Source organism: Mustelus asterias, chromosome 22, assembly GCF_964213995.1.
Source record: "Mustelus asterias chromosome 22, sMusAst1.hap1.1, whole genome shotgun sequence".
Lineage (NCBI taxonomy): Eukaryota > Metazoa > Chordata > Chondrichthyes > Carcharhiniformes > Triakidae > Mustelus > Mustelus asterias.
This window is the reverse complement of record NC_135822.1, coordinates 54498676-54526675: the sequence shown is the minus strand read 5'-3', so window position 1 is coordinate 54526675 and position 28000 is coordinate 54498676. Positions and strand designations below refer to the sequence as shown.

Here is a 28000-nt window from a genome sequence, read left to right as displayed (position 1 = left end):
CTATCACACACACTCTCTCTCTCTATCTCTCTATCACTCTCTCTCTATCACTCTCTATCACTCTCTATCACTCTCTCTCTCTCTATCTCTCTCTATCTTTCTCTCTCTCTCTATCACTCCCTCTCTATCTCTCTATCTCTCTATCACACACACTCTCTCTCTATCACACACACACTCTCTCTCTCTATCTCTCTCTATCACTCTCTCTCTCTATCACACTCTCTATCACTCTCTCTCTCTCTCTATCACTCTCTCTCTCTATCTCTCTATCACTCTCTCTCACTGTCTCTATCACTCTCTCGCTCTATCTCTCTCTCTTTCTCACTATCACACACACTCTCTCTCTCTATCTCTCTATCACTCTCTCTCTATCACTCTCTCTCTCTCTATCACTCTCTCTCTCTATCACACTCTCTATCACTCTCTCTCGCTCTATCACTCTCTCGCTCTATCACTCTCTCGCTCTATCTTTCTCTCTCTATCTCACTATCACACACTCTCTCTCTCTATCTCTCTATCACTCTCTGTCTCTCTCTATCACTCTCTCTATCACTCTCTCTCTCTATCACTCTCTCTCTATCACACTCTCTATCACTCTCTCTCGCTCTATCACTCTCTCGCTCTATCTCTCTCTCTCTCACTATCACACACTCTCTCTCTCTCTCTATCTCTCTATCACTCTCTCTCTATCACTCTCTCTATCACTCACTCTCTCTCTATCACTCTCTCTATCACTCTCTCTATATCTCTATCACTCTCTCTATCACTCACTCTCTATCACTCTCTCTCTATCTTTCTATCACTCTCTCTCTATATCTCTATCACTCTCTCTCTCTCTATCACTCTCTCTATCACTCACTCTCTCTCTATCACTCTCTCTATCACTCTCTCTCTCTATCACTCTATCACTCTCTCTATATCTCTATCACTCTCTCTCTATCACTCACTCTCTATCACTCTCTCTCTATCTTTCTATCACTCTCTATCTCTCTATCACTCTCTCTCTATATCTCTATCACACTCTCTCTCTCTCACTCTGTCTCTCCACCTGCCCATGCTCTCAGTAAGAGGCGGGAAGCGGCGCGCACGCGCCCCCGCCGCAATGCAGGCCGGGTGTTGTAGTTCCCACGCCCGCTTCCCGCATGCGCCGAGCGGCTCGGGGAACTACAGCCCCCAGAATGCCGTGCGCCGGCTCCCCCAGAGCAGCTGGACTGATTGGGGCTGAGGGAGAGAGAGAGAGCGAGAGGGTGAGTGAGAGAGAGGGACAGAGGGAGAGGAGGGATAGGGAGTGAGGGAGAGAGACAGAGGGAGAGAGTGAAGGGGAGGAGGAGAGAGAAAAAAAAGAGATGGAGTGAGTGAGGTGGAGGGGGAGTGATGGAGGGACAGTGGGAATGAGGGAGGGTCTGCCTTAATAAATCCCAGCTGGAAAGTGCAGGCAGCCATGGATTGGGGCAGCTGGGAGATGGAGGAGGAGGAGAGTGCGGTGCAGTTTTATTTGGAGGTGGATTGTGAGGAGTTGGAGGGCTGTGACCTCCTCCAGATGGAGGATGAGGATGAGGAGTGTGTCTCTGAGCAGCTTCTGCTGGTGCCAGAGCCTGAGCTGATGGGCAACGTGCTGGACCTGACATTGGGCCCATTGCCCATCCTAGCTCCCGTCCGGAAATTCAAGAGGCAGCCCGGTGGATACTACAACCCCAGCGCTGACGGGCAGGACGTGTTCGGCAAGAGGCGAGCAGCCAATGCAAGAGAGCGTCACCGGGTGAGGGATAATTTTATCATCGTCTGTTCGTTCTCGGGACATGGGCGTCGCTGGCTGGGTCCAGCATTTATTGCCCATTCCGAGCTGCCCCTTGAGAAGGTGGTGGGTGAGCCGCCTTTTTGACCCCACTGCAGTCCCTGTGGTGTAGGTACACCCACAGTGCTGTTAGGGAGGGAGTTCCAGGATTTTGACCCAGCGACTGCGAAGGAACAGCCAATATATTTCCAAGTCAGGATGGTGAGTGGCTCGGAGGGGAACTTGCAGGTGGTGGTGTTCCCCATGTGTCTGCTGCCCTTGCCCTTCTAGATGGTAGAGGTTGTGGGTTTGGAAGGTGCTGTCTAAGGATGTTTGGTGAGTTGCTGCAGTGCATCTTGTAGATGGTACACACTGCTGCTACTGAGCGTCGGTGGTGGAGGGAGTGAGTGTTTGTGGATGGGGTGCCAATCAAGCGGGGCTGCTTTGTCCTGGATGGTGTCGAGCTTCTTGAGTGTTGTTGGAGCCGCACCCATCCAGGCAAGTGGGGAGTATTCCATCACACACCTGACATGTGCCTTGTAGATGGTGGACAGGCTTTGGGGGAGTCATAGTCATAGTGGTTTACAGCATGGAAACAGGCCCTTCGGCCCAACTTGCCCAAGCCGCCCTTTATTTTTTAAACCCCTAAGCTAGTCTCAATTGCCTGCATTTGGCCCATATCCCTCGATACCCATCTTACCCATGTAACTATCTAAACGCTTTTTAAAAGACAAAATTGTACCCGCCTCTACTACCTCTGGCAGCTCGTTCCAGACACTCACCACCCTCTGTGTGAAAAAAATTGCCCCTCTGGACACTTTTGTATCTCTCCCCTCTCACCTTAAACCTATGCCCTCTAGTTTTAGACTCTCCTACCTTTGGGAAAAGATATTGACTATCTAGCTGATCTATGCACCTCATTATTTTATAGACCTCTATAAGATCACCCCTCAGCCTTCTACGCTCCAGAGAAAAAAGTCGCAGTCTATCCAGCCTCTCCTTATAACTCAATCCATCAAGTCCTCTGCACTCTTTCTAATTTAATAATATCCTTTCTATAATAGGGTGACTAGAACTGTACACAGTATTCAAAGTGTGGCCTTACCAATGTCTTGTGCAACTTCAACAAGACGTCCCAACTCCTGTATTCAATGTTCTGACCAATGAAACCAAGCATGCTGAATGCCGCCTTCACCACTCTGTCCACCTGTGACTCCGCTTTCAAGGAGCTATGAACCTGTACCCCGAGATCTCTTTGTTTGTAACTCTCCCCAACACCCTACCATTAACTGAGTAAGTCCTGCCCTGGTTCAATCTACCAAAATGTATCACCTTGCATTTGTCTAAATTAAATTCCATCTGCCATTGGTCAGCCCACTGGCCCAATTGATCAAGATCCCGTTGAAATCGGAGATAACCTTCACTGTCCATTATGCCACCAATCTTGGTGTCATCTGCAAACTTACGAACCATGCCTCCTATATTCTCATCCAAATCATTAATATAAATGACAAATAACAGTGGGCCCAGCACCGATCCCTGAGGCACACCGCCGGTCACAGGCCTCCAGTTTGAAAAACAACCCTCTACAACCACCCTCTGTCATCAAGCAGTTTTGTAATCATTTATCTACTTCACCCTGTATCCCGTGACATTTAACCTTATGCATCAACCTACCAATGCGGTCCCTTGTCAAAGGCCTTGCTAAAGTCCATGTAGACAACATCAACTGCATTGCCCTCCTCTACCTTCTTGGTTACCCCTTCAAAAAACTCAATCAAATTTGTGAGACATGATTTTCCACTCACAAAGCCATGCTGACAGTTCCTAATCAGTCCTTGCATCTCTAAATGCCTGTAGATCCTGTCTCTCAAAATACCTTCCAACAATTTACCCACCACAGATGTGAGGCTCACCGGCCTGTAGTTCCCAGGCTTTTCCCTGCAGCCCTTTTTCCCAGGAGGTGAGTTACTGTCCGCAGGATTCCCAGCCTCTGACCTGCTCCGGTAACCACAGTATTTATGTGGCTGGGTCCAGTTCTGTTTCTGGTCAATGGAACCAATGGTAATGTAATTGATACTTCCAGGGGCATTTTCCCATCCAGCCAGCCACAGGAATCGTAGCGGGCTGGACACAGACCATGCGAAGGTCCGAGGGGTGAGATTTTCCGGTTTTGGGGCGAGCGTGGCTGGAAAATTCAAAATAATTTTACTATCAGAAAGTTAGAATGAGCATTTATATAGAACCTTCCCGGACCGCACTGGCTCCCAACACACTTTATAGCCAGTGAGGGGCTTTCACAGTGTAGCTATTGTTTGTGATATAGGAAATGCAGCTGCTAATTTGTGCACAGCAAGATCCCACAATCTGGTCCGATAAACCTTTTTTCAGTGAAAGGACACCATGGACTGGGACCTGAGGGAGAACACCCTGCCCTTTCTGCAAAATAGAGCCGTAGGGTCTTTTACATACAATCTGACCTCGACTTGTGAAAAGTATTGTTGCTCGCGATACAGGCAAAGCATACCGTTCATAGAATACATAGGGGAGAGGGTGCAGAATGTAGTGCTCCAGTCACAGCTCGGGTGTCGAGAAAGATCAGATTAATATTTGATTTATTATTGTCACATGTACTGGGATACAGTGAAAAGTATTGTTTGATTTATTATTGTCACATGTATTGGGATACAGTGAAAAGTATTGTTTGATTTATTATTGTCACATGTACTGGGACACAGTGAAAAGTATTGTTTGATGTATTATTGTCACATGTACTGGGATACAGTGAAAAGTATTGTTTGATGTATTATTGTCACATGTACTGGGATACAGTGAAAAGTATTGTTTGATTTATTATTGTCACATGTACTGGGACACAGTGAAAAGTATTGTTTGATTTATTATTGTCACATGTATTGGGATACAGTGAAAAGTATTGTTTGATTTATTATTGTCACATGTATTGGGATACAGTGAAAAGTATTGTTTGATTTATTATTGTCACATGTATTGGGATACAGTGAAAAGTATTGTTTGATTTATTATTGTCACATGTATTGGGATACAGTGAAAAGTATTGTTTGATTTATTATTGTCACATGTATTGGGATACAGTGAAAAGTATTGTTTGATTTATTATTGTCACATGTATTGGGATACAGTGAAAAGTATTGTTTGATTTATTATTGTCACATGTACTGGGACACAGTGAAAAGTATTGTTTGATTTATTATTGTCACATGTATTGGGATACAGTGAAAAGTATTGTTTGATTTATTATTGTCACATGTATTGGGATACAGTGAAAAGTATTGTTTGATTTATTATTGTCACATGTATTGGGATACAGTGAAAAGTATTGTTTGATTTATTATTGTCACATGTACTGGGACACAGTGAAAAGTATTGTTTGATTTCTTATTGTCACATGTATTGGGACACAGTGAAAAGTATTGTTTGATTTATTATTGTCACATGTATTGGGATACAGTGAAAAGTATTGTTTGATTTATTATTGTCACATGTATTGGGATACAGTGAAAAGTATTGTTTGATTTATTATTGTCACATGTACTGGGACACAGTGAAAAGTATTGTTTGATGTATTATTGTCACATGTACTGGGATACAGTGAAAAGTATTGTTTGATGTATTATTGTCACATGTACTGGGATACAGTGAAAAGTATTGTTTGATTTATTATTGTCACATGTACTGGGATACAGTGAAAAGTATTGTTTGATTTATTATTGTCACATGTATTGGGATACAGTGAAAAGTATTGTTTGATTTATTATTGTCACATGTACTGGGATACAGTGAAAAGTATTGTTTGATGTATTATTGTCACATGTACTGGGATACAGTGAAAAGTATTGTTTGATGTATTATTGTCACATGTACTGGGATACAGTGAAAAGTATTGTTTGATGTATTATTGTCACATGTACTGGGATACAGTGTTAGTATTGTTTGATGTATTATTGTCACATGTATTGGGATACAGTGTTAGTATTGTTTGATTTATTATTGTCACATGTACTGGGATACAGTGAAAAGTATTGTTTCTTGCGCACTATCCAGACAAAGCATACCATTCATAGAGTAAATAAGAGAGAAGGAAAGGAGAGGGTGCAGAATGTAGTGTTACAATCACAGCTAGGGTGTAGAGAAAGATCAGCTTAATATATGGTAGGTCCATTCAAAAGTCTGTTGGCAGCAGGGAAGAAGCTGTTCTTGAGTCGGTTGGGAAGTGACCTCAGACTTTTGTATCTTTTTCCCGATGGAAGAAAGTGGAAGAGAGAATGTCCGGGGTGCGTGGGGTCCTTGATTATGCTGGTTGCTTTGCAGAGGCAGTGGAAGTGTAGACAGAGTCAATGGACAGGAGGCTGGTTTGAGTGATGGACTGGGCTACGTTCATGACCCTTTGTAGTTTCTTGCGGTGTTGGGCAGAGCAGGAGCCATACCAAGAAGAGATACAACCAGAAAGAATGCTTTCTATGGTGCATCTGTAAAGGTTGGTGAGAGTCGTAGTGGACGTGCCGAATTTCCTTCGTTTTCTGATAAAGTAGAGGCTTGGTGGGCTTTCTTAACTATAGTATTGGCCCGGAGAGACCAGGACAGGTTGAAGGGAGGTGCACCAAGCTCTGAAAGGGAAGAAAGCTCCCAAATTATAAATGTAAGTGTCAGGATCCCTCATATTTTCCATCCTAATCCACATTGAATCTCTGCTGTTTGTGATATATGGAAATGACTTGGATGAAAACGTAGGTGGCTGGTTTAGTAAGTTTGCAGACGACACAGATAGGTGGAGCTGTGGCTCATGCAGAAGGTTGTCAAAGCTTACAGCGAGATACGGATCAGTTGCAGATATGGGCAGAGAAATGGCAGATGGAGTTTAATCCAAGCACGTGTGAGGTGCTGCACTTTGGGAGATCAAATATTAAGGGTAAGTATACAGTTAATGGCAGGACCCTGGACAGCATTGATGTACAGAGGGATCTTGGGGTTCAAGTCCATAGCTCCCTGAAAGTGACCACACAAGTGGATAGGGTGGTAAAGAAGGCGTATGGCACGCTTGCCTTTATTGGTCGGGGCATTGAGTACGAGAGTCAGGATCTCACGTTGCAGCTTTATAAAACTTTTGTTAGGCCGCACTTTAGAGAATTGCATTCAATTCTGGTCGCCACATTACAGGAAGGATGTGGAGGCTATGGAGAGGGCGCAGAAGAGGTTTACCAGGATGCTGCCTGGATTAGAGGGTGTGAGTTATAAGGAGAGGCTGGACAAACTAGGGTTGTTTTCTCTGGAGCGGCGGAGGCTGAGGGGAGACCTGATAGAAATCTGTAAAATTATGAGAGGCGTCGATAGGGTTGACAGTCAGAATCTTTTTCCCAGAGTTGAAATGTCTAATACTCGGGGGCATGTGCTTAAGATGGAGGGGGGAAAGTTCAAAGGAGATGTGAGGGGTAAGTATTTTTGCACAGAGAGCAGTAGGTGTCTGGAACACGCTGCCAGGGGTGGTGATGGAGGAGGGGGGGGGGGGGGGATGGTTTAAGGTAAGCACATGAATATGCGAGGAATAGAGGGATATGGAGCAAGGGCAGGCGGAAGGGATGAGTTTAATTTGGCGTCATGCTCAGCACAACATGGTGGGCCGAAGGGCCTGTTCCTGTGCTGTTCTGTTCTATCTCCTAAGTTTAAAAATTCTGAAATTGGAAGCCTTTCATTTTAAAAATAGCGACGGGCACTTTGAATTGTTGCTTGAGGAAAAACTCCAGTGGGAGCTCCACGGAATCTTCCGGATTGTCAGAGAGCCTGAGAAAACAAAGAACAAAGAAAATTACAGCACAAGAACAGGCCCTTCGGCCCTCCAAGCCTGCACCGACCATGCTGCCCGTCTGAACTAAAACCCCCTACCCTTCCGGGGACCATATCCCTCTATTCCCATCCTATTCATGTACTTGTCCAGATGCCCCTTAAAAGTCACTACCGTATCCGCTTCCACTACCTCCCCCGGCAATGAGTTCCAGGCACCCACCACCCTCTGTGTAAAAAAACTTGCCTCGTACATCTCCCTTAAACCTTGCCCCTCGCACCTTAAACCTATGCCCCCCAGTAATTGACTCTTCCACCCGGGAAAAAGCTTCTGACTATCCACTCTGTCCGTGCCTCTCATAATCTTGTAGACTTCTATCAGGTCGCCCCTCAACCTCCGTCATTCCAGTGAGAACAAACCAAGTTTCTCCAACATCTCCTCTTAGCTAATGCCCTCCATACCAGGCAACATCCTGGTAAATCTTTTCTGTACCCTGTCCAAAGCCTCCACATCCTTCTGGTAGTGTGGCGACCAGAATTGAACACTATATTCTAAGTGTGGCCTAACTAAGGTTCTATAAAGCTGCAACGTGAGTTGCCAATTTTTACACTCAATGCCCCAGCCGATGAAGGCAAGCATGCCGTATGCCTTCTTGACTACCTTCTCCACCTGCGTTACCACTTCCAGACACCCAGATCCCTCTGCCTACCAATAAGAAGTAGGCCGCAGGCCTGGTTGGAGGAGCAAATAAGTAACAGAGTTTCATTGTGTTGGAAAGTGTTGCAGGAAGTAAAGGATACTCTTGGAATATCAGGCAGGGAGTGGTATTTTCATTGGAGCAGTAATCCAGGGACCCAGGACTAGTCCTCGGGGACCCGGGTTCAAATCCCAAACACCTTGGTAGATTTGGATTCAATTTTTAAAAATCTGGATTTAAAAGCTTAATGATGACCCATCTGGTTCACTAACGTCCATTAGGGAAGGAAATCTGCCATCCTTACCTGGTCTGGCCTATATCTGGCTCCAGAGCCACAGGACTGTGGGTGACTCTCAACTGCTCTCAAAATAGAGCAACACCCACATCCCATAGATTGAATTTTATAGAATGCCTACAGTGCAGAAAGAGGCCATTTGGCCCATCGAGTCTGCACTGACTCTCTGACGGAGCATCTTAGTAGGCCCTATCCTCATAACTCCATATATTTACCCACTAATCCCCCTAACCTGCCCATCTTTGGACACTAAGGGCCAATTTAGCATGGCCAATCCACCTAACCTGCACATCTTTGGACTGTGAGAGGAAACCGGAGCACCCGGAGGAAGCCCACGCGGACACAGGGAGAACATGCAGACTCTGCACAGACAGCCGTGCGAGGCCAGAATTGAACCCGGGTCCCTGGCGCTGAGGCAGCAGTGCCAACCACTGCACCACCCCAGATTTTACAAATAATTCTTCATTAAAAAAATATGAGAACTATATAATTCAGTGGCATTTCATCCAAGGACATTTTGTAAATGGAAGTGCAATTGATTTGACATTAATTGCTTCACGTTGATATCAAATGCAACTGCTTAAACAGATAACAATAAAAGTTAACCTTTGCAGTTCTGCTCAGGAACTCAGAGGGACCTGGTTTATTGCTGGATGCATGTAGACAATTTTGCGGCTATTGCATGGCTTCAAATTATTGGCGTTTTGGTGACATTCCTCGAAGTGGTGCCGTTACGTGTTCTAGAATGCATGTATCCCAATGTGTTCTAGAATGCATGTATCCCGATGTGTTCTAGAATGCATGTATCCAGATGTGTTCTAGAATGCATGTATCCCGATGTGTTCTAGAATGCACGTGTCCCGGTGTGTTCTAGAATGCACGTATCCCGATGTGGCGGAGAACACTCTGCCGACACTACTTTGAATGAAGCTCTGACTCGAAGAAACCGGCTACGTTGCAACCCCACTCAATGGCCGTGCATTGGCTGAAGTTGCTGCCTTTTCTAAGCCTGGTCAAGTTTGCAAAATGGGCAGGATTGTTTTATTATCCACAACAAAGCTCCACTGCTTTTTATTCAACGGAACAAAGTCCGGAGGTTAAGGCCATAAGATATAGGAGCAGAATTAGGCCATTCGGTCCATCGAGTCTGCTCTGCTATTCGATCGCGGCTGAGAAGTTTCTCAACCCCATTCTCCTGCCTTTTCCCTGTAACCAATTAAGATTTGATTTGATTTATTATTGTCACATCTATTAACATACAGTGAAAAGTATTGTTTGATTTATTATTGTCACATGTATTGGGACACAGTGAAAAGTATTGTTTGATTTATTATTGTCACATGTATTGGGATACAGTGAAAAGTATTGTTTCTTGCGCACTGTACAGACAAAGCATACTGTTCATAGAGAAGGAAAGGAGAGAGTGCAGAATGTAGTGTTACAGTCATAGCTAGGGTGTAGAGAAAGATCAACTTAATGCAAGGTAGGTCCATTCAAAAGTCTGACAGCAAAGAAGCCGTTCTTGAGTCGGTTGGTATGTGACCTCAGAGTTTTGTATCTTTTTCCCGAAGGAAGAAGGTGGAAGAGAGAATGTCCGGGATGCGTGGAGTCCTTGATTATGTTGGCTGCTTTGCTGAGGCAGCGGGAAGTGTAGACAGAGTCAATGGATGGGAGGCTGGTTTGCGTGATGGACTGGGCTATGTTCATGACCCTTTGTAGTTCCTTACGGTCTAGGGCAAAGTAGGAGCCATACCAAGCTGTGATACACCCAGAAAGAATGCTTTCTATGGTGCATCTGTAAAAGTTGGTGAGAGTCGTAGCTGACATGCCAAATTTCCTTAGTCTTCTGAGAAAGTAGAGGCGTTGGTGGGTTTTCTTAACTATAGTGTTGGCATGGAGAGACCAGGACAGGTTGTTGATGATCTGGACACCTAAAAACATGAAGCTCTCGACCCTTTCTACTTTGTCCCCGTTGATGTAGAACCTATCTATCTCTGTCTTAAATAGGCTCAATGACCCGGTCTCCACAGCCTTCTGTGGGGCAATGAGTTCCACAGATTCACCAAATCCTCTGGCTGAAGAAATTCCTCCTCATCTCGGTTCTAAAGGGTCATCCCTTTACTCTGAGGCTGTGCCCTCGGATCCGAGTCTCTCCGACTAATGGAAACATCTTCCCCACGTCCACTCTATCCAGGCCTCTCAGTTTTCTGTAAGTTTTAATGAGATTCCCCCCCGTCATCCTTCTCGACTCCATCGAGTACAGACCCAGAGTCCTCAAACGCCCCTCATACATCACGCCTTTCATTCCCGGGATCATTCTCATGAACCTCTCCAGAGACAGCACGTCCTTCTTTACATACCCAGAATTGCTCACAGTATTCCAAATATTCTTCAGTACAAAACAAGGCTGAAATCTTTTCCTTCCTGGTAGGCTTATGAGGGGGCGGCAATGGCCTAGTGGTATTATCAGTAGACTATTAATCCAGAAACTCAGCTCATGTTCGGGGGACCCGGGTTCGAATCCCGCCACAGCAGATGGTGGAATTTGAATCCAATAAAAAATGTATCTGGAATTAAGAATCTACTGATGACCATGAAACCATTGTCAGAAAAACCCATCTGGTTCCCTTTAGGGAAGGAAATCTGCCATCCTTACCCGGTCTGGCCTACATGTGACTCCAGAGCCACAGCAATGCGGTTGACTCTCAACTGTCCTCGGGCAACTAGGGATGGGCAATAAATGCTGGCCCAGCCAGCGACGCCCATGTCCCACGAATGAATACAAAAAAATTGCACAAGAAGCAGCATTACAGAGCTCTGCCTGCAAGCCACTAGTCCTCTGACCTTCTTTGTACTCTTATTAAGAAAACGATAATCAATAAATTAAACAAGAATGATGGAGGAACAGGTAACAAACATCGATTAAATATAAAACAATCACGTGTCACTAGGAACCCACGAAGAAATATTCTTTTTGTTTTCAGGTCCAGAGTATCAACAGTGGCTTTTCAACACTCAAGAGTATTGTGCCCCTGATTCCCAAGGATCGGAAGCCAAGCAAAGTCCACGTGCTACGGGCTGCCGCTGAATACATCCGTCTCCTGCGTAAGATTTTGGAGGAATCGGGGGGTGCTGAGGTAAGGATCGTGGGCGATATTTGTAACTCCTTGAGTTTTCAGATGGGTGAGAAATGGAACATCCAGAAGAACTAGGAGCAGGAGGAGGCCATTCAGCCCCTCGAGCCTGCTCCGCCATTCAGTTCCATCACGGCTGAGCTCACCTGGGCCTCATCTCCACCTTCCTGTCCGCTCGCCATTAACCCTTCACCCCGCTACTAATTATAAACCTATCAGCCTCCTCCTCAAATTTAGTTTTCTGCCGTCCACTGCACTCTGGGGTAGATTCACCACCCTTTGAGTGAAGTAATTCCTCTGCATTTCTGTTACAAATCTGCCCACCCCCTTAACCGCAAATATGCCCTCTCGTTCTGCAATGTCCACCTGTTAATGTTTGCCATCTAATGGAATAAATGGGTCCTTTTCAGAGTGGAAAGATGTAACTAGTGGATCAATTCTTGGCCTGCAATTGTTCACTATTTATGTTATTCAATGAATGACATGAGATTAGGAAGTTCTGTGGAACAAAGGGACCTTGGCGTTTGTCCATAGATCTCTGAAGGCGGAATGACATGTTAGTAGGGTGGTAAAAAATGGTATTTGGGACACTTACCTTTATCAATCGGGGCATAAGCAGGGAATTCATGATGGAGTTGTATAGAACTTTGGTGAGGCCACAGCTGGAGCACTGTGTGCAGTTCTGGTCGCCACATTATAGGAAGGATGTGATTGCACTGGAGGGGGTGCAGAGGAGATTCACCAGGATGCTGCCTGGGACGGAGCATTTAAGTTATGAAGAGAGGTTGGGTAGGCTTGGGTTGTTTTCATTGGAGCAGAGAAGACTGAGGGGCGACCTGATCGAGGTGTACAAGATTATGAGGGGCATGGACAGAGTGGATAAGGAGCAGCTGTTCCCCTTATCACAGAAATCTTAGAAACCCTACAGTACAGAAAGAGGCCATTTGGCCCATCGAGTCTGCACCGAGCACAATCCCACCCAGTCCCTACCCCCAAATCCCTACATATTTTACCGCTAATCCCGCTAATCTACGCATCCCAGGACACTAAGGGGCAATTTTAGCATGGCCAATCAACCTAACCCGCACATCTTTCGACTGTGGGAGGAAACCGGAGCACCCGGAGGAAACCCACGCAGACACGAAGAGAATGTGCAAACTCCACACAGTTGAAGGGTCAGTCACGAGGGGACATAGGTTCAAGGTGAGAGGTGGGAGGTTTAGGGGGGATGTGAGGAAAAACTTTTTTACCCAGAGGGTGGTGAGGGTCTGGAATGCGCTGCCGGGGAGGGTGGTGGAGGCGGGATGCCTCACATCCTTTAAAAAGTACCTGGAGGTGCACTTGGCTCGTCACAACATTCAGGGCAATGGACCAAGGCAGATGGGATTAGGCAGATGTTCAGGTGTTTCTTGCATGTCGGTGCAGAATGGATGGGCCAAAGGGTCTCTTCTGCACTGTATGATTCTATGATTAATGACCTGGAGGATGGAACGGAATGTGAGGTTTCCAAATCTGCAGATGGTGGAAGGGCAGATTATGATGAGGATATTATGATTCTGCAAAGGGACATCGATAGATTGAGTGACTGGGCGAAAACCTGGCAAATGGAGTTTAATGTGGGCGAGTGTGAGGTCATGCACTTTGGTCGGAGGAAGCAAAGGGCAGATTATTATCTAAATGGAGAGAGACTGCAGGTGAATGAAGTACAGAGGGATCTGGGTGTTCTAGAGCATGATTCACAAAAAGCTAGCAAGCACATCCAACAAATGGTTAAGAAGGCAAACAGCATTTTGGTCTTAATTGCAAAGTGGTTGGAGTTTAAAAATAGGGAAGTTTTGTTGCAATTGTACAGGGTGTTGGTGAGGCCTCACCTGGGACACTGAGTACAGTTTTGATCCCCTTACCTAAAAAAGGATACAGTAACACTGGAGGCAGTCGAAAGGAGATTCCTGGGATGAGAGGGTTGTCCTTTCCAGAGAGACTCAATAGTCTGGGTCTGTACTCCTTGGAGTTTAGAAGAGTGAGGGGTGACCTTATTCAAACATGTAAGATCCTGAGTGGGCTTGACAGGGTAGAGGGTGAGATGTTTTCACTCGTGGGAGAGTCTCGAACAAGGGGACATGGCGACAAGATAAAGGGCTGGTTATTTAAAACTGAGGTGGGAGAAATCTCTTACTGCAGAGGGTGGTGAATCTCTGGAATTCTCTGCCCCAAAGGGTATTGGATGTTGGATCATGAGATGTATTCAAAGTGGAGGTGGATAAATATTTGATAGATCGAGGAATAGAGGGCTTTGGAGAAATGGGACAGAAAGGGAGTTGAGGCCGACACAGATCAGCCATGATCATATTAAATGGTAGGGCAGGCTTGAAGGGCCTGGTGGCCTATCCTGCTTCCATTTCTTGTGCTCCTGTGTGTGTGTCTATTTAATCATGAGCAAAGAAAGGTAACGATAGAACCATAGAATACCAATAGTGCAGAAGGAGGCCAGTCCACCCATCGAGTCTGCACCGACCCTCCAAAAGAGCACTCTCCCTAGGCCCACTCGCCCACCCTATCCCCGTAACCCTGCACATTGACCATGACCAATCCATCTAACCTGCACATCTTTGGAGTGTGGGAGGAAACCCACGCAGACACGGGGAGAACGTGCAGACTCCACACAGACAGTCACCCAAGGCTGGAATTGAACCCGGGTCCCTGACGCTGTGAGGCAGCAGGGCTAACCACTGTGATCAATATCCATGGAATGATGGCTGACGGAAAAAAACCGATTGAGGAAAAGTCTCGAGGCAGCACAGAGAGCTTTTCTCAATCTATATCTCACTTTACAATGTGACTGATTGAACATTTTAATTTGTGCCCGGCTGATTCTACAGCAGGAGCTGGTGTTTCAGAGGGATTTGGGCCAAACGGGGGCAATTGGGACTGGCTGGGAGGGCATAATGGTTGGCTTGGGCCGAAGGGCCTGTTTCCATGCTGTATTGCTCTATGGTGACGATGTTGAATTGAATTTGCGTTAAGCTCATTTACTTATAGCACATTCCCAGGGCTGTCTAATCTAGAAATCTTTCCACTGAAATTTCAGAGTTACGATTGACTTATCATAGAATCCCTACAGTGCAGAAAGAGGCCATTCGGCCCATCGAGTCTGTACCGACCACAATCCCACCCAGGCCCTATCCCCATAACCCCATGCATTTACCCTAGCTAGTCCCCCGACACTGAGGGGCAATTTATCACGGTCAATCCACCTAACCAGCACATCTTTGGACTGTGGGAGGAAACCGGAGCACCCGGAGGAAACCCACGCAGACACGGGGAGAACGTGCAGACGCCGCACAGACAGTGACCCAAGCCGGGAACCGAACCCGGGTCCCTGGCGCTGTGAGGCAGCAGTGCTAACCACTGTGCCACCGTGTCGTCCATTCGTTTAAAGTTCCAAAGTACCATTTTGGAGTTACCCATCTTGTACTCCCGCAGTAGGTTTGACTATTCCTGACCTAAGTGCCCTAACAAGTGTTACTCCTGAGACAGGCACATGTTGAAACTCACCTGGACACAGAACCTGCTGACTTTGGGGAACCGCCGTTGTTGGTGAGCAGTTCGCCGGCGGGGACCATCCTGGCTAACCCCAGGCTTGGCCTGGAAGTAGACAATGCTGCAGAAGGACATCTTGAAGCCACAGCTGATGAAGAGGAGGACGGCCTTTGGGAGAGCCCCTGCGTTGGTGTTGTCCAGCTACAGAACGGAAACTGGGTGATATATCTGCCTTTCTATGTCCGTGTATTATTTTTCAGATGTTGTTCATATCTGTGCCATCATAAGGGTTGAGGAAATGCAGTACAAATTCTCATCCTTGTTCCCAAATGCCTCCCTGGTCTCATCTCTCCGTATCTCCTCCAGCCCCCACAATCCTCCAAGATATCGGTGATCCTCTAATTCCGGCCTCTTCAGCATTCCTCCCCTCCAAGTTTGACCGTTCTACAATTGGCGGCCGTGCCTTCAGCTGTCTGGGTCCCGCCAAATTCGCTAATTCCCTCCATACACCTCTTCACCTCACTTCCCTCCTTTAAGACACTCCTTAAAACCAACTTCTTTTGACCAACGTCCCCTTGTGCGTCTTGGTCTCGGATTGTTCTATAATATCCCTATGCAGCACCATGGGATGTGTCATAGAATTCCTACAGTGCAGAAGGAGGCCTTTTGGCCCATCGTGTCTGCACTGACCACAATCCCACCCAGGTCCTATCCCCATAACCCCACACATTTATCCTCCTAGACCCCCTGACACTAAGGGACAATTTGGCATGGCCAATCAACCTAACCCGCACATCTTTGGAGTGTGGGAGGAAACTGGAGCACCCGGAGGAAACCCACACAGACACGGGGAGAATGTGCAAACTCCACACAGGCAGTGGCCCAAGCCAGGAATCGAACACGGGCTCCTGGCACTGTGAGGCAGCAGTGCTAACCGCTGTGCCACCATGCCACCCTGTTAATGTTAAAGGTGCTGCGTACACATAACTCTATTGCTGTGATGACGAGACTAAATACGCATTTGAGCGTAGGCAGTATTTTCTCTTTTGGTTTTGTTTAACCGAACAGGTTAGGTGACGGGGTCCAAGAGGAGGAAGAGATTTGAACAGGAAAGCTGTTGGCCATGGCCAGTGGTGTGCACTTCCAATCTCCATTAACGTCAGTGGGAATGGACCATCCCAGTGGGAGGAGCTGTAAGACTCCACCAATGGCAGGCCAGCATTGTATCAATGTTATTTGGCTGATTTTCATATTCCTTTTTAAGCAATATTGGAAGCGTATTCTGTTGGCCATGGATGGTAACAAGATCCTTTGGGGATAGGACAAAGAGTGCCAATGCCTGGTAAATTGCGTGTGAATGTTCTATATGCTCTTGGTGGACAATCTGTGGCCCACGGGGCACACGCGGACCATCTGGGTTCTGATGGCCCACAAGACATTGTGATGACGGTTGTCCACGCCCAAGAGTGCCACATTCTGCCGATTTCTATCCGCAGAGTTTTTCAACTGGTGTGACTGAAGTGATTCACTCCTAAAGCAAGGGCAAGTGATGGATGCTGATTGCTCACAACATTGACTGTGAGAGCCCAGCGCTCCCTCTGTGTCCAATCAAAGCTTAAATATCTCTCTTGTTTTTACCATTTGCAGTTGATAGTTCTATTAATCTATAAATGATTAAGCGTTTTCCATAACTACAAACGTTCAGTGTGTGGTAAATGTATTTAATCTTATCCACGGGGTCATGGTGAGTGAACAAGCCCGATTTCAGTCTTGTGGCCCACTGAGATGAAGGAGGGCCCACCCGTGCGGCCCCCCTCACTCGCCCAGGTTGCCCATCACTCACCTAGGTTGCCCATCACTGCTCTATGCCAAATGATTTGTGCATGTTTCTAAGCATGTGGCTCTAACCTGTTTACTGCTGGGTTTACAGAACTGATGCCACCCTGTATCTGAGCTGCCAGTGCAGCGATGATGGCTAGATGTGAAATAGCTGCAGTCAGGTGAATCTCCTCCACTAGAGCTGGAAGGAAATGTGTGCGTGCATTTTGTGTCCCGTGGAAGGTGCCAGGTCATGTACTTTTCCTGCCAAGTGCTGCAGCAGAATAGTTAAATGGAACCATGCCACTGACTTTGATCTGTCCGCACTGTCTCCTGGGGAAAATCAGCTTTGATGTGGCGTCCCTCTGCAAAGTCACAAAGGGCTCATCTACAGATCTGAAAACCGAACCCACTGCTCAGTGTCAAAACGATACAATCTCTTCCAATCCCGCCCTTGAAACCTTTCTCATGGAGACACAAGTCTGCGTGAGTTGTATAAGGTGAGAGTCACTGCCCTTTACATCAAGGCTGCATTGAGCAGAGTGTGGCATCAAAGAGCCCCAATAAAACTGGGGGAAAACCTCTCCGCTGGATGGAGTCATACCTGGCACCAAGGAAGGTGGTTGCGATGGTTGGAGGCCAGTCATCTCAGCCCCAGGATATCTCGGCAGGAGTTCCTCAGGGTGAGTGTCCTCGGCCCAACCACCTTCAGCTGCTTCATCAATGACCTTCCCTCCGTCATAAGGTCAGAATTGGGGATGTTCTCTGATGATTGCACAATGTACAGCACCATTCATCGCTCCTCAGATACTGAAGCAGTCCATGTCCAAATGCAGCAAGATCTGGACAATGTCCAGGCTTGGGCTGACAAGTGGCAAGTAACATTCACGCCACACAAGTGCCAGACAATGACCATCTCCAATAAGAGAGGATCTAACCATCGTCTCTTGACATTCAATAGCATTCCCATCGCTGAATCCCCCCACTATCAACATCCTGGGGGTTACCATTGACCAGAAACGGAGCTGGACCCAGCCATATAAATACTGTGGCTACCAGAGCAGGTCAGAGGCTGGGAATCCTGCAGAGAGTAACTCACCTCCTGACTCCCCCAAAGCCTGTCCACCATCTACAAGGCACAAGTCAGGAGTGTGATGGAATACTCCCCACTTGCCTGGATGGGTGCGGCTCCAACAACACTCAAGAAGCTCGACACCATCCAGGACAAAGCAGCCCCACTTGATTGGCACCCCATCCACAAACACTCACTCCCTCCACCACCGACGCTCAGTAGCAGCAGTGTGGACCATCTACAAGATGCACTGCAGCAACTCATCCTTAGACAGCACCTTCCAAACCCACCACCTCTACCATCTAGAAGGACAAGGGCAGCAGACACATGGGGAACACCACCACCTGCAAGTTCCCCTCCGAGCCACTCACCATCCTGACTTGGAAATATATCGGCCGTTCCTTCACAGTCGCTCTGTCGAAATTCAGGAACTCCCTCCCTAACAGCACTGTGGGTGTACCTACAGCTCAGTGTCTGCAGCAGGTTCAAGAAGGCAGCTCACCCACCGCCACCTCAAGGGCAATAAGGGATGGGCAACAAATACTGGACCTAACCAGTGACGCCCACATCCCGTAAATGAATCAAAAAATGTTTAGTGGTTCTCCAGGCATCTTGAGATTGTGCCTGACCACATGGCCTTAAGACCATAAGGAATAGGAACAGGAGTAGGCCATTCAGCCCTTCGAGCTTGCTCCGCCCATTTAATAAGATCATGGCTGATCTCGCACTCCACTTTCCTGCCTTATCTCAGTAACCCTTAATTCCCCGACTGATTAAAAACCCATTGATCTCAGCCTTGGAAATGTTCAAGGCCTCGGCCTTCCTGGGGTAAAGAATTCCAAAGGTTGACCCACTCTCTCTGAGAGAAATAATTCCTCCTCAAATCCGTCTTCAGTGAGCTTCCCCTTATTGTGATCTCTGCTCTCTGACAGTTGCACTTCCTTTATCTGTGACTGCAATGTTTTTCTGGCTTGCTTATTTGATCCTGACTAGAATAATCAATGAAGGCTTTTAATATAAATCAGACATGCAGGAGAGTTCTGGTCACCGTAGCACGGTGGCACAGTGGTTAGCGCTGTTGCCTCACAGCGCCAAGAACCCGGGTTCGATTCCCGGCTCGGGTCACTGTCTGTGTGGAATCTGCACGTTCTCCCCGTGTCTGCGTGGGTTTCCTCCGGGTGCTCCGGTTTCTTCCCACAGTCCAAAGATGTGTTGGTTAGGTGGATTGGCCATGCTAAATTGCTCCTTAGTGTCAAAGCTGGGTAGATTAGGTGGATTGGCCGTGGTAAATTGCCCCTTAGTGTCAGGGGGATTAGCAGGGTAAATATGTGAGGTCACAGGGATCGGGCCTGGGTGGGATTATTGTCAGTGTGGGCTCGATAGACCAACTGTGCTTCCAGCACTGTCAGGATTCTATGATTTTTTTTTTTCCCCCCTAGCCCTTCAATTTTTCTCTCTCCCGCTAATTATCCAGTTCCCTCTGGGAAGCCACCATTGATTATTGCCACATCCACACTCTCGGGCAGTGCATTCCAGATCCTAACCACTCTGCATATCAAAAGAAAATTCCTACTGCCTCGATTTCTTCTGCTATTGAGCTGGACTCTAATTTCTCACCTGATTCTCCCATACCCTTCAACTCCTTTAAACCAGCGATGGGCAACCTAGGCTAGTGAGTGGGCTCCATGAGTGGTCCCTCCTTCATCTCAGAGGGCCGCAAGACTGACATCGGGCTTGTTCACTCACCGTGACCTCATGGAAAAGATGAAATACATTTAACGCACTCTGAATATTTTGTAACCGAGTGATAGAAAATGCTTCATTGTTCATATATTATTAGAACTATCAACAGTGGCACAGCGGTTAGCACTGCTGCCTCACAGCGCCAGGGACCCCAGGTTCCATTCCCGGCTTGGGTCACTGTCCATGCGGAGTCTGCACGTTCTCCCTGTGTCTGTGTGGGTTTCCTCCAGGTGCTCCGGTTTCCTCCCACAGTCTGAAAGATGTGCTGGTTAGGTGGATCGGCCATGCTAAATTGCCCCTTAGTGTCCAAAGATGTGTAGGTTAGGGGGATTGGCCATGCTAAATTGCCCCTTAGTGTCAGGGGACTAGCGAGGATAAATGCATGGGGTTATGGGGATAGGGCCTGGGTTGGGATTGTGGTCGATGCAGGATCGATGGGCCGAATGGCCTCCTTCTGCGCTGTTGGCGTTCTATGAAACGGTTAAAAAACAAAATAATTATTGACACTTTGGACGCAGAGGCAGCGCACGGCTCTCACAGTCAATGTTGAGAGCAATCGGAACGCACCTCACTTCACTTGCCCTTGCTTTACATGCGAATCACTTCAGTCACACTGATTGGAAAAAAACTGAACGGATGGAAATCAGCAGAACATAGCAATGCTTGCGCTTGGGCAATGGTCAGTAAAATGTCTCCTGCGCTGCTCTCGGAACCCAGATGGTCCGCACTTGCCCCCTGTCCACCAAGAGCATATAGAACATTCACGTGCAATTTACCAGACGTTGGCATTCTTTGTCCTATCCCCAAAGGTTCTTGTTGCTGCCCATTGCCAACAGAATACGCTTCCAATATTCCTTAAAAAGGAACATGAAAATCAGCCAAATAACATTAATACAATATTCCTTGCTGGCCTGCCATTGGTGGAGTCTTACAACCCCTCCCACTGGGATGGTCCATTCTCGCTGACGTTCATGGAGATTGGAATGGCACACCACTTTCTGACCACTGGCCATGGCCAACAGTTTTCGTGTAGATGGACTGGGAGCACACACACCCACCTTATCCATCGCTGCCTCGGATGGTCCCAACCACTGAATGTTCGCCGGCATTCCGGGGGCAGAGAATTCCAAACATACTGAAACCTCCAAGTGACAGAGTTCCTCCTCCCCTTCGCCTGAAACCATTGAACCCTTTTCTTGGGCTCATTGAAACATAGAAGATAGCAGCAGGAGGCGGCCATTTGGCCCTTCGAGCCTGCTCCGCCATTCATCACGATCATGGCTGATCATCCAACTCAATAGCCAAATCCTGCTTTCTCCCCATTTCGTCTCCCAACCCTCAGCTCGGGGGAAACAACCTCTCAGTCTCCACCCTTGTCAAGCCCCCTCGAGAGATCACCCCTTATTCTTCCAAACTCCGGATAGTATAGGCTGACTCTACTCTGCTTCCCATCCCAATCCAGGAGACCAATTGCTGTGCCAGCCCCCATCGGAACTACACACATCCTTGGTAAAGAGACCAAAACTGTGCCCAATACGTAATCTACAAGATTATGAGAGGCATGGACAGAGTGGATAGTCAGAAGCTTTTTCCCAGGGTGGAAGAGTTAATTACTAGGGGGCACAGGTTTAAGGTGTGAGGGGCAATGTTTAAAGGAGATATACGAGGCAGATTTTTTACACAGAGAGTGGTGGGTGCCTGGAACTTGCTGCTGGGGGAGGGAGTGGAAGCAGATACGACAGTGACTTTTAAGGGGCGTCTTGACAAATGCATGATTAGGATGGGAATAGTGGGATATGGTCCCTGGAAGGGTAGGGGGCTTTAGTTCAGTTGGGCAGCATGGTCGGTGCAGGCTTGAAGGGCCAAAGGGCCTGTTCCTGTGCTGTAATTTTCTTTGTTCTTCGTTCTTTTCTTTGCACTCCAGTTATGGTCTCACCAATTCCTTCGACAATCGTAGCAAAGCTTTATTCTTGCACTTCAATCCTCCCGTGGATAAAGGTCCAAATTCCCTCTGCCTTCCCAATTGTATGCAGCACTCTGTCAGTTATCTGTGAATGTCCCCATTCATACTGACTCTGTATCCTGTCCAGTTACCAATCCTCTATTCATCCTTTGTATTACCTCAACACTCTCTTAATTAGTGTTAATTATTTGTGTAATGAATTACTGAATGACTTTTGGAAATCCAGATCCACCGGATCCACCAGTTCCTCTTCACGTCACTCGCTCATTGCATCCTGGCAAAACTCCAATAAATGTATCAGACATGATTCCCTTTTATCAAACCTCTGCCTAATTGTGATTTTCGAAGTCCATTGTCAAGATTTCATTAATAATGGATTGCAGCATTTTCCTGACAACTGTTGTCAGACTAACTGCGGGTAGTCTCTCTTGCCTCCTCTTTTTTGAATAACGATATTATATTTGCATTCTTTCAATCTACTGGGACTTTTCTAGAAAGGTGGGAAGGTTCGAAATGTATCCGGTGTCTCTGCATTCACCTCCTTTGGAACACTAGAGAATAGGGCCAGGGTTCCAAGGAATTTATTGATTGATTTATTATTGTCACACAGAATCATAGAATCTTACAGTGCAGAAGGAGGCCATTCAGCCCATCGAGTCTGCACCGACCACAATCCCACCCTAGCCTCATAACCCCATGCATTTACCCTAGCTGGTCCCACTGATGCTAAGGGGCAATTTAGCATGGCCAATAACCCTGCACATCTTTGGGCTCTGGGAGGAAACCCACGCAGACACGGGGAGAATGTGCAAATTCCATACAGACAGTGACCCAAGCCAGGAATCGAACCCGGGTCCCTGGCGCTGTGAGGCAGCAGTGCTAAGCACTGTGCCACCGTGCCGCCCCAAACAGGGCATTGGTGAACCTGATGGGTTTTTATGACAATCAACAATGATTTGATTTATTATTGTCACATGTATTAGTATACAGCGAAAAGTATTGTTTCTTACATGCTATACAGGCAAAGTATGCCATTCATAGAGAAGGAAAGGAGAGGGTGGAGAATGTAGTGTTACAGTCACAGCTATGGGGTAGAGAAAGATCAACTCAGTGCAAGGTGGGTCCATTCAGAAGTCTGATGGCAGCAGGGAAGAAGCTGTTCTTGAGTCGGTTGGTACGTGAACTCAAACTTTTGTATCTTTTTCCTGACTGGAGAAGGTGGAAGAGAGAATGTCCGGGGTAAGTGGGGTCCTTGATTATGCTGGCTGCTTTTCCCGAGGCAGCGGGAAGTGTAGACAGAGTCATAGAAGTTTACAGCATGAAAATAGGCCCTTCGGCCCAACTTGTCCATGCCGCCTTTTCTTTTTAAACCCTAAGCTAGTCCTAATTGCCCGCATTTGGCCCATATCCCTCTATACCCATCTTACCCATGTAACTGTCTAAATGCTTTTTAAAAGACAAAATTGTACCCGCCTCTACTACTACCTCTGGCAGCTTGTTCCAGACACTCACCACCCTCTGTGTGAAACAATTGCCCCTCTGGACACTTTTGTATCTCTCTCCTCTCACCTTAAACCTATACCCTCTAGTTTTAGACTCCCCTACCTCTGGGAAAAGACATTGACTGTCTAGCTGATCTATGCCCCTCATTATTTTATAGACCTCGATAAGATCACCCCTCAGCCTTCTACGCTCCAGAGAAAAAAGTCCCAGTCTATCCAGATTCTCCTTTATAACTCAAACCATCAAGTCCCGGTAGCATCCTAGTAAATCTTTTCTGCACTCTTTCTAGTTTAATAATATCCTTTCTATAATAGGGTGACCAGAACTGTACACAGTATTCCAAGTGTGGCCTTACCAATGTCTTGTACAACTTCGACAAGACGTCCCAACTCCTGTGTTCAATGTTCTGACCGATGAAACCAAGCATGCTGAATGCCGCCTTCACCACTCTGTCCACCTGTGACTCCACTTTCAAGGAGCTATGAACATGTACCCCTAGATCTCTTTGTTCTGCTACTCTCCCCAACACCCTACCATTAACTGAGTAAGTCCTGCCCTGGTTCAATCTACCAAAATGTATCACCTCGCATTTATCTAAATTAAACTCCATCTGCCATTCGTCAGCCCACTGGCCCAATGGATGGGAGGCTGGTTTGCGTGATGGATTGGGCTACAACCCTCTGATATTTAGTACATGAATTTCTCCAGTCCGATTTCTTTACCAAGTACAGGAATGGGGATATCTTGGTGCAATTTTACAGGGCCTTGGTGAGGCCACACCTAGAATATTGTGTGCAGTTTTGGTGTCCTTATCTGAGGAAGGATGTCCTTGCTATGGAGGGAGCACAGCGAAGGTTTACCAGGCTGATTCCTGGGATGGCAGGTCTGTCATATGAGGAGAGACTAAGTCGGTTAGGATTATATTCACTGGAGTTCAGAACAGTGAGAGGGGATCGCATAGAAACATATAAAATTCTCACAGGGTTAGACAGGGTAGATTCAGAAAGAATGTTCCCGATGGTGGGGGGAGTCCAGAACTAGGGGTCATAGTTTGAGGATAAGGGGTAAATCTTTTAGAACTGAGGTGAGGAGAAATTTCTTCACCCAGAGGGTGGTGAATGTGTGGAATTCACTGCCACAGAAAGTAGTTGAGGACAAAACACTGAACGTTTCAAGAAGCAGTTAGATATAGCATTTGGGAGCGACAAGGATCAAAGGATATTGGGGGGTGGGGAAGGTGGGATCAGGATATTGAGTTGGATGATCAGCCATGATAATGAATGGCGGTGCAGGCTCGAAGGGCTGAATGGCCTCCTCCTGCTCTTCAATTCGAGGTTTCTATTGCTTCAGTTCCTCACTTCCGTTTGATCTTCGGGCCTCTGCTGTTTTTGGTGAGCCTTATTTGTCTCCTGTTGTGATGACCAATTATAAAATATTTGTTTAATTTCCCTGCCATTTCCTTATCCTCCATTTATAATTTCTATCATTTCCCCCTCCCTCAAAGGAAACATTTACTTTAGCTACTCTCTTACTTTCTTTATACTTCCCAAAGCCCCGACAATCTCTTTTTATACTTCTGCCTAGTTTTTACTCATTCTATTTTCCCCTTGTTTGTTTGTTTGTTTGTCCTCTGCTGTTATCAAGTTGACTGCTATTCACAACATTATTACCCCCCCCCCCCTCTCAATCTAATACTATCCTTCTGAGAGGAAAAGGAAGACTGAATGGGCTGTAGCTCTTTTATTTCCTCTCGAGAAAGGGAGGCTGACCGAGGGTTTGAAGGGGCTCTCAAAAAACTCAATCTCAAACTCGTAGCCATAAGTGTAGGACAGGCACTAATAGAACCTTCAGAGCGGTTCTGGCAAAGGGCCATCTAGACTCGAAATGTTGGCTCTATTCTCTCCCCACAGATGCTGTCAGACCTGCTGAGATTTTCCAGCATTTTCTGTTTTTGTTTCACATTCCAGCGTCCGCAGTATTTTGCTTTTATACCAATAGAATTGTAATGATCCATCACAGAATGAGACACCTTCCAAAATGCGAGTCAGGAAATTTTGCTTTACCCATAAGACCAGAAGATATCGGAGCGGAATGAGGCCATTCAGCCCATCGAGTCTGCTCCGCCATGGCTGATAAGTTTCTCAACCCCGTTCTCCCGCCTTTTCCCCGTAACCTTTGATCCCCCTTACCAATCAAGAACCGATCTATCTCTGTCTTAAAGACACTCAGTGACCCGGCCTCCACAGCCCTCTATGGCAATGAGTTCCACAGATTCACCAAACCCTCTGGCTGAAGAAATTCCTCCTCATCTCGGTTGTAAAGGGTCGTTCCTTTACTCTGAGGCCCTCGGATCCGAGTCTCTCCGACTAATGGAAACATCTTCCCCACGTCCACTCTATCCAGGCCTCGCAGTATTCTGTAAGTTTCAATGAGATCCCCCCCCCCATCCTTCTAAGCTCCATCGAGTACAGACCCAGAGTCCTCAAACGCTGCTCATAAGTCAATACCCAGAGTATCTCGGTGCTACTTCTATGCGGGGATGTAATTCATCATGAATTTGACTTGATTGCGTTTCAGATATTCCAAGCGAACGAGGTCTCCTCTTCCCATGTGACAGTTAAGTTGACCTTGGAGTAGACTGAGGTAAGTAGTTCAATCTGTTGGTCATGACCGATATTGTGCGGTTCAGAGTAATTTAGCTGGCGCTCAACTCTTAGCGGCTTGAACATGTTGGCGGGAGGCCGGGCCTGGGTGACAATTCTTTTGGGATGAGCCTTACTCTTCTGCTTTCAAATCCAACCCAACTGCTCAGCTGTCGATTCCCTCTCTGGTTAACATCCAACACAAAGAGTTTCGATCCAGCTGATGAGTGCTTGAAAGAAAATTTGTGTTTGACCTTTCTCCGATCGAAAGGTTGTACCTAGCCGGAGAGATAGGCGGGGCATTATGTTATAGGAGGCTTTTGAGAATGTATCGCACAAGTTTTAAAGTTTTTATTATTAGTGTCACAAGTAGGCTTATATTAACACTGCAATGAAGTTACGGTGAAAATCCCCTAGTTGCCACACTCCAACACCTCTTCGGGTTACACTGAGGGAGAATTTAGCACCTAACCAGCATGGAAACAGGACCTTCAGTCCAACTTGTCCATGCTGCCCTTTTTTTTTAACCACTAAGCTAGTTCCAATTGCCCGTGTTGGCCCATATCCCTCTATACTCATCTTACCCATGTAACTGTCTGAATGCTTTTTAAAAGACAAAATTGTATGCGCCTCTACTACTACCTCTGGTAGCTCGTTCCAGACACTCACCACCCTGTGTGTGAAAAGATTGCCCCTCTGGACACTTTTGTATCTCTCCCCTCTCACCTTTAAAGCTCTGCCCCCTAGTTTTAGACTCCCCTACCTTTGGGGAAAAGATGTTGACTACCTTATCTATTATTATCATTATTTAATAGACCTCTATAAGAACATCTTTCAGACTGTGGGAGGAAACCGGAGCACCTGGAGGAAACCCATGAGGGGAGAACGTGCAGACTCCATACAGACAGTGACCCAAGCCAGGACTCGAACCAGGGTCCCTGATGCTGTGAGGCAGCAGTGCTAACCACTGTACCATCCAAGGGATTTTGGGATTGAGCTTAATATTGGCACTGTTTAAGGTTTGGTTAAAGGTTTGGTTTGAGAAAACAAACAGAATAAGGAGTATTTTTTTATGTCGGTGTAACAAATGGGGTGTCACGGGGTCAGTGCTTGGGCCTCCACTTTCACAGTCAGCTGATGGCATCACCGTGGCACAGGGGCTGCACGATGGCACAGTGGTTAGCACTGCTGCCTCACAGCGCCAGGGGCCCAGGTTCGATTCCCGGCTTGGGTCACTGTCCGTGTGGAGTTTGCACGTTCTCCCCATATCTGTGTGGGTTTCCTCCGCATGCTCTGGTTTCCTCCCACAGTCCAAAGATGTTAGGTGGATTGGCCATGCTAAATTGCCCCTTAGTGTCAGGGGGACTAGCTAGGGTCAGTGCATCGGGTGATGGGGTTAGGGCCTGGGTGGGATTGTGGTCAGTGCAGACTAGATGGGCTGAATAGCCTCCTTCTGCACTGTCTGATTCTATGACTTGATACGTTTGTGTGTGATACAAAGCTAGCTGAGGAAGGTAAGCTGTGAGGGGGATACAAAGGAACTGCAATACAAAGCTAGGTGAGCTGTGAGGGCAACACTGGCATCCAGGAGCAACCTGGGGATCCTTGTACATGAATTGTCGTAACTTTACACAGGTACATCAAGCGATTGGAAGAAACATAGAGTATTTGTTGTTACTGCAAGGGGGTTATGGTATAAAAATATAGTCTTGCTGAATTGGGTAAGGTTTTTGTGATCCCACAGCACCGAATTGCCTCAGGAAGGATAGGGAGGCAGTGTCATATTATCAGTGGACAAGGTACTCGGGGTAATGTTTTGGGGACCCGGGTTCAAATCCCGCCACAGCAGATAGTGAAATTTGAACCCAATAAAAAATGTGGAATTAAAAATCTAATGATGACCGTGAAAACATTGTCGGAAAAACCCATGTGGTTTACTAATGGGAAATCTGCCATTTTTACCCGGTCTGGCCTACATGTGATCCACAGCAATGTGGTTGA

General features: G+C 46.8%; 1 protein-coding gene across 1 annotated transcript; it reads left to right on the top strand.

Annotated features, from left to right (window-relative positions):
- Window positions 1–1441: 1441 nt before the first annotated feature.
- Window positions 1442–25994, top strand: figla (folliculogenesis specific bHLH transcription factor). Its single transcript, XM_078239722.1, has 4 exons — window positions 1442–1759; window positions 11569–11721; window positions 15256–15477; window positions 25935–25994. The coding sequence occupies exons 1-4, from the start codon at window positions 1442–1444 to the stop codon at window positions 25992–25994; spliced, it is 753 nt and encodes a 250-aa protein (XP_078095848.1).
- The last annotated feature ends 2006 nt before the right edge of the window (window positions 25995–28000 follow it).

Excerpts from the sequence above, each read along its gene's own strand:
- figla (XM_078239722.1), top strand. The coding sequence starts at position 1,442 with ATGGATTGGGGCAGCTGGGAGATGGAGGAGGAGGAGAGTGCGGTGCAG. Across the intron at positions 1,760-11,568 it reads ATGCAAGAGAGCGTCACCGG|GTCCAGAGTATCAACAGTGG; the intron begins GTGAGGGATAAT and ends TTTTGTTTTCAG. Across the intron at positions 15,478-25,934 it reads AGCTACAGAACGGAAACTGG|ATATTCCAAGCGAACGAGGT; the intron begins GTGATATATCTG and ends ATTGCGTTTCAG.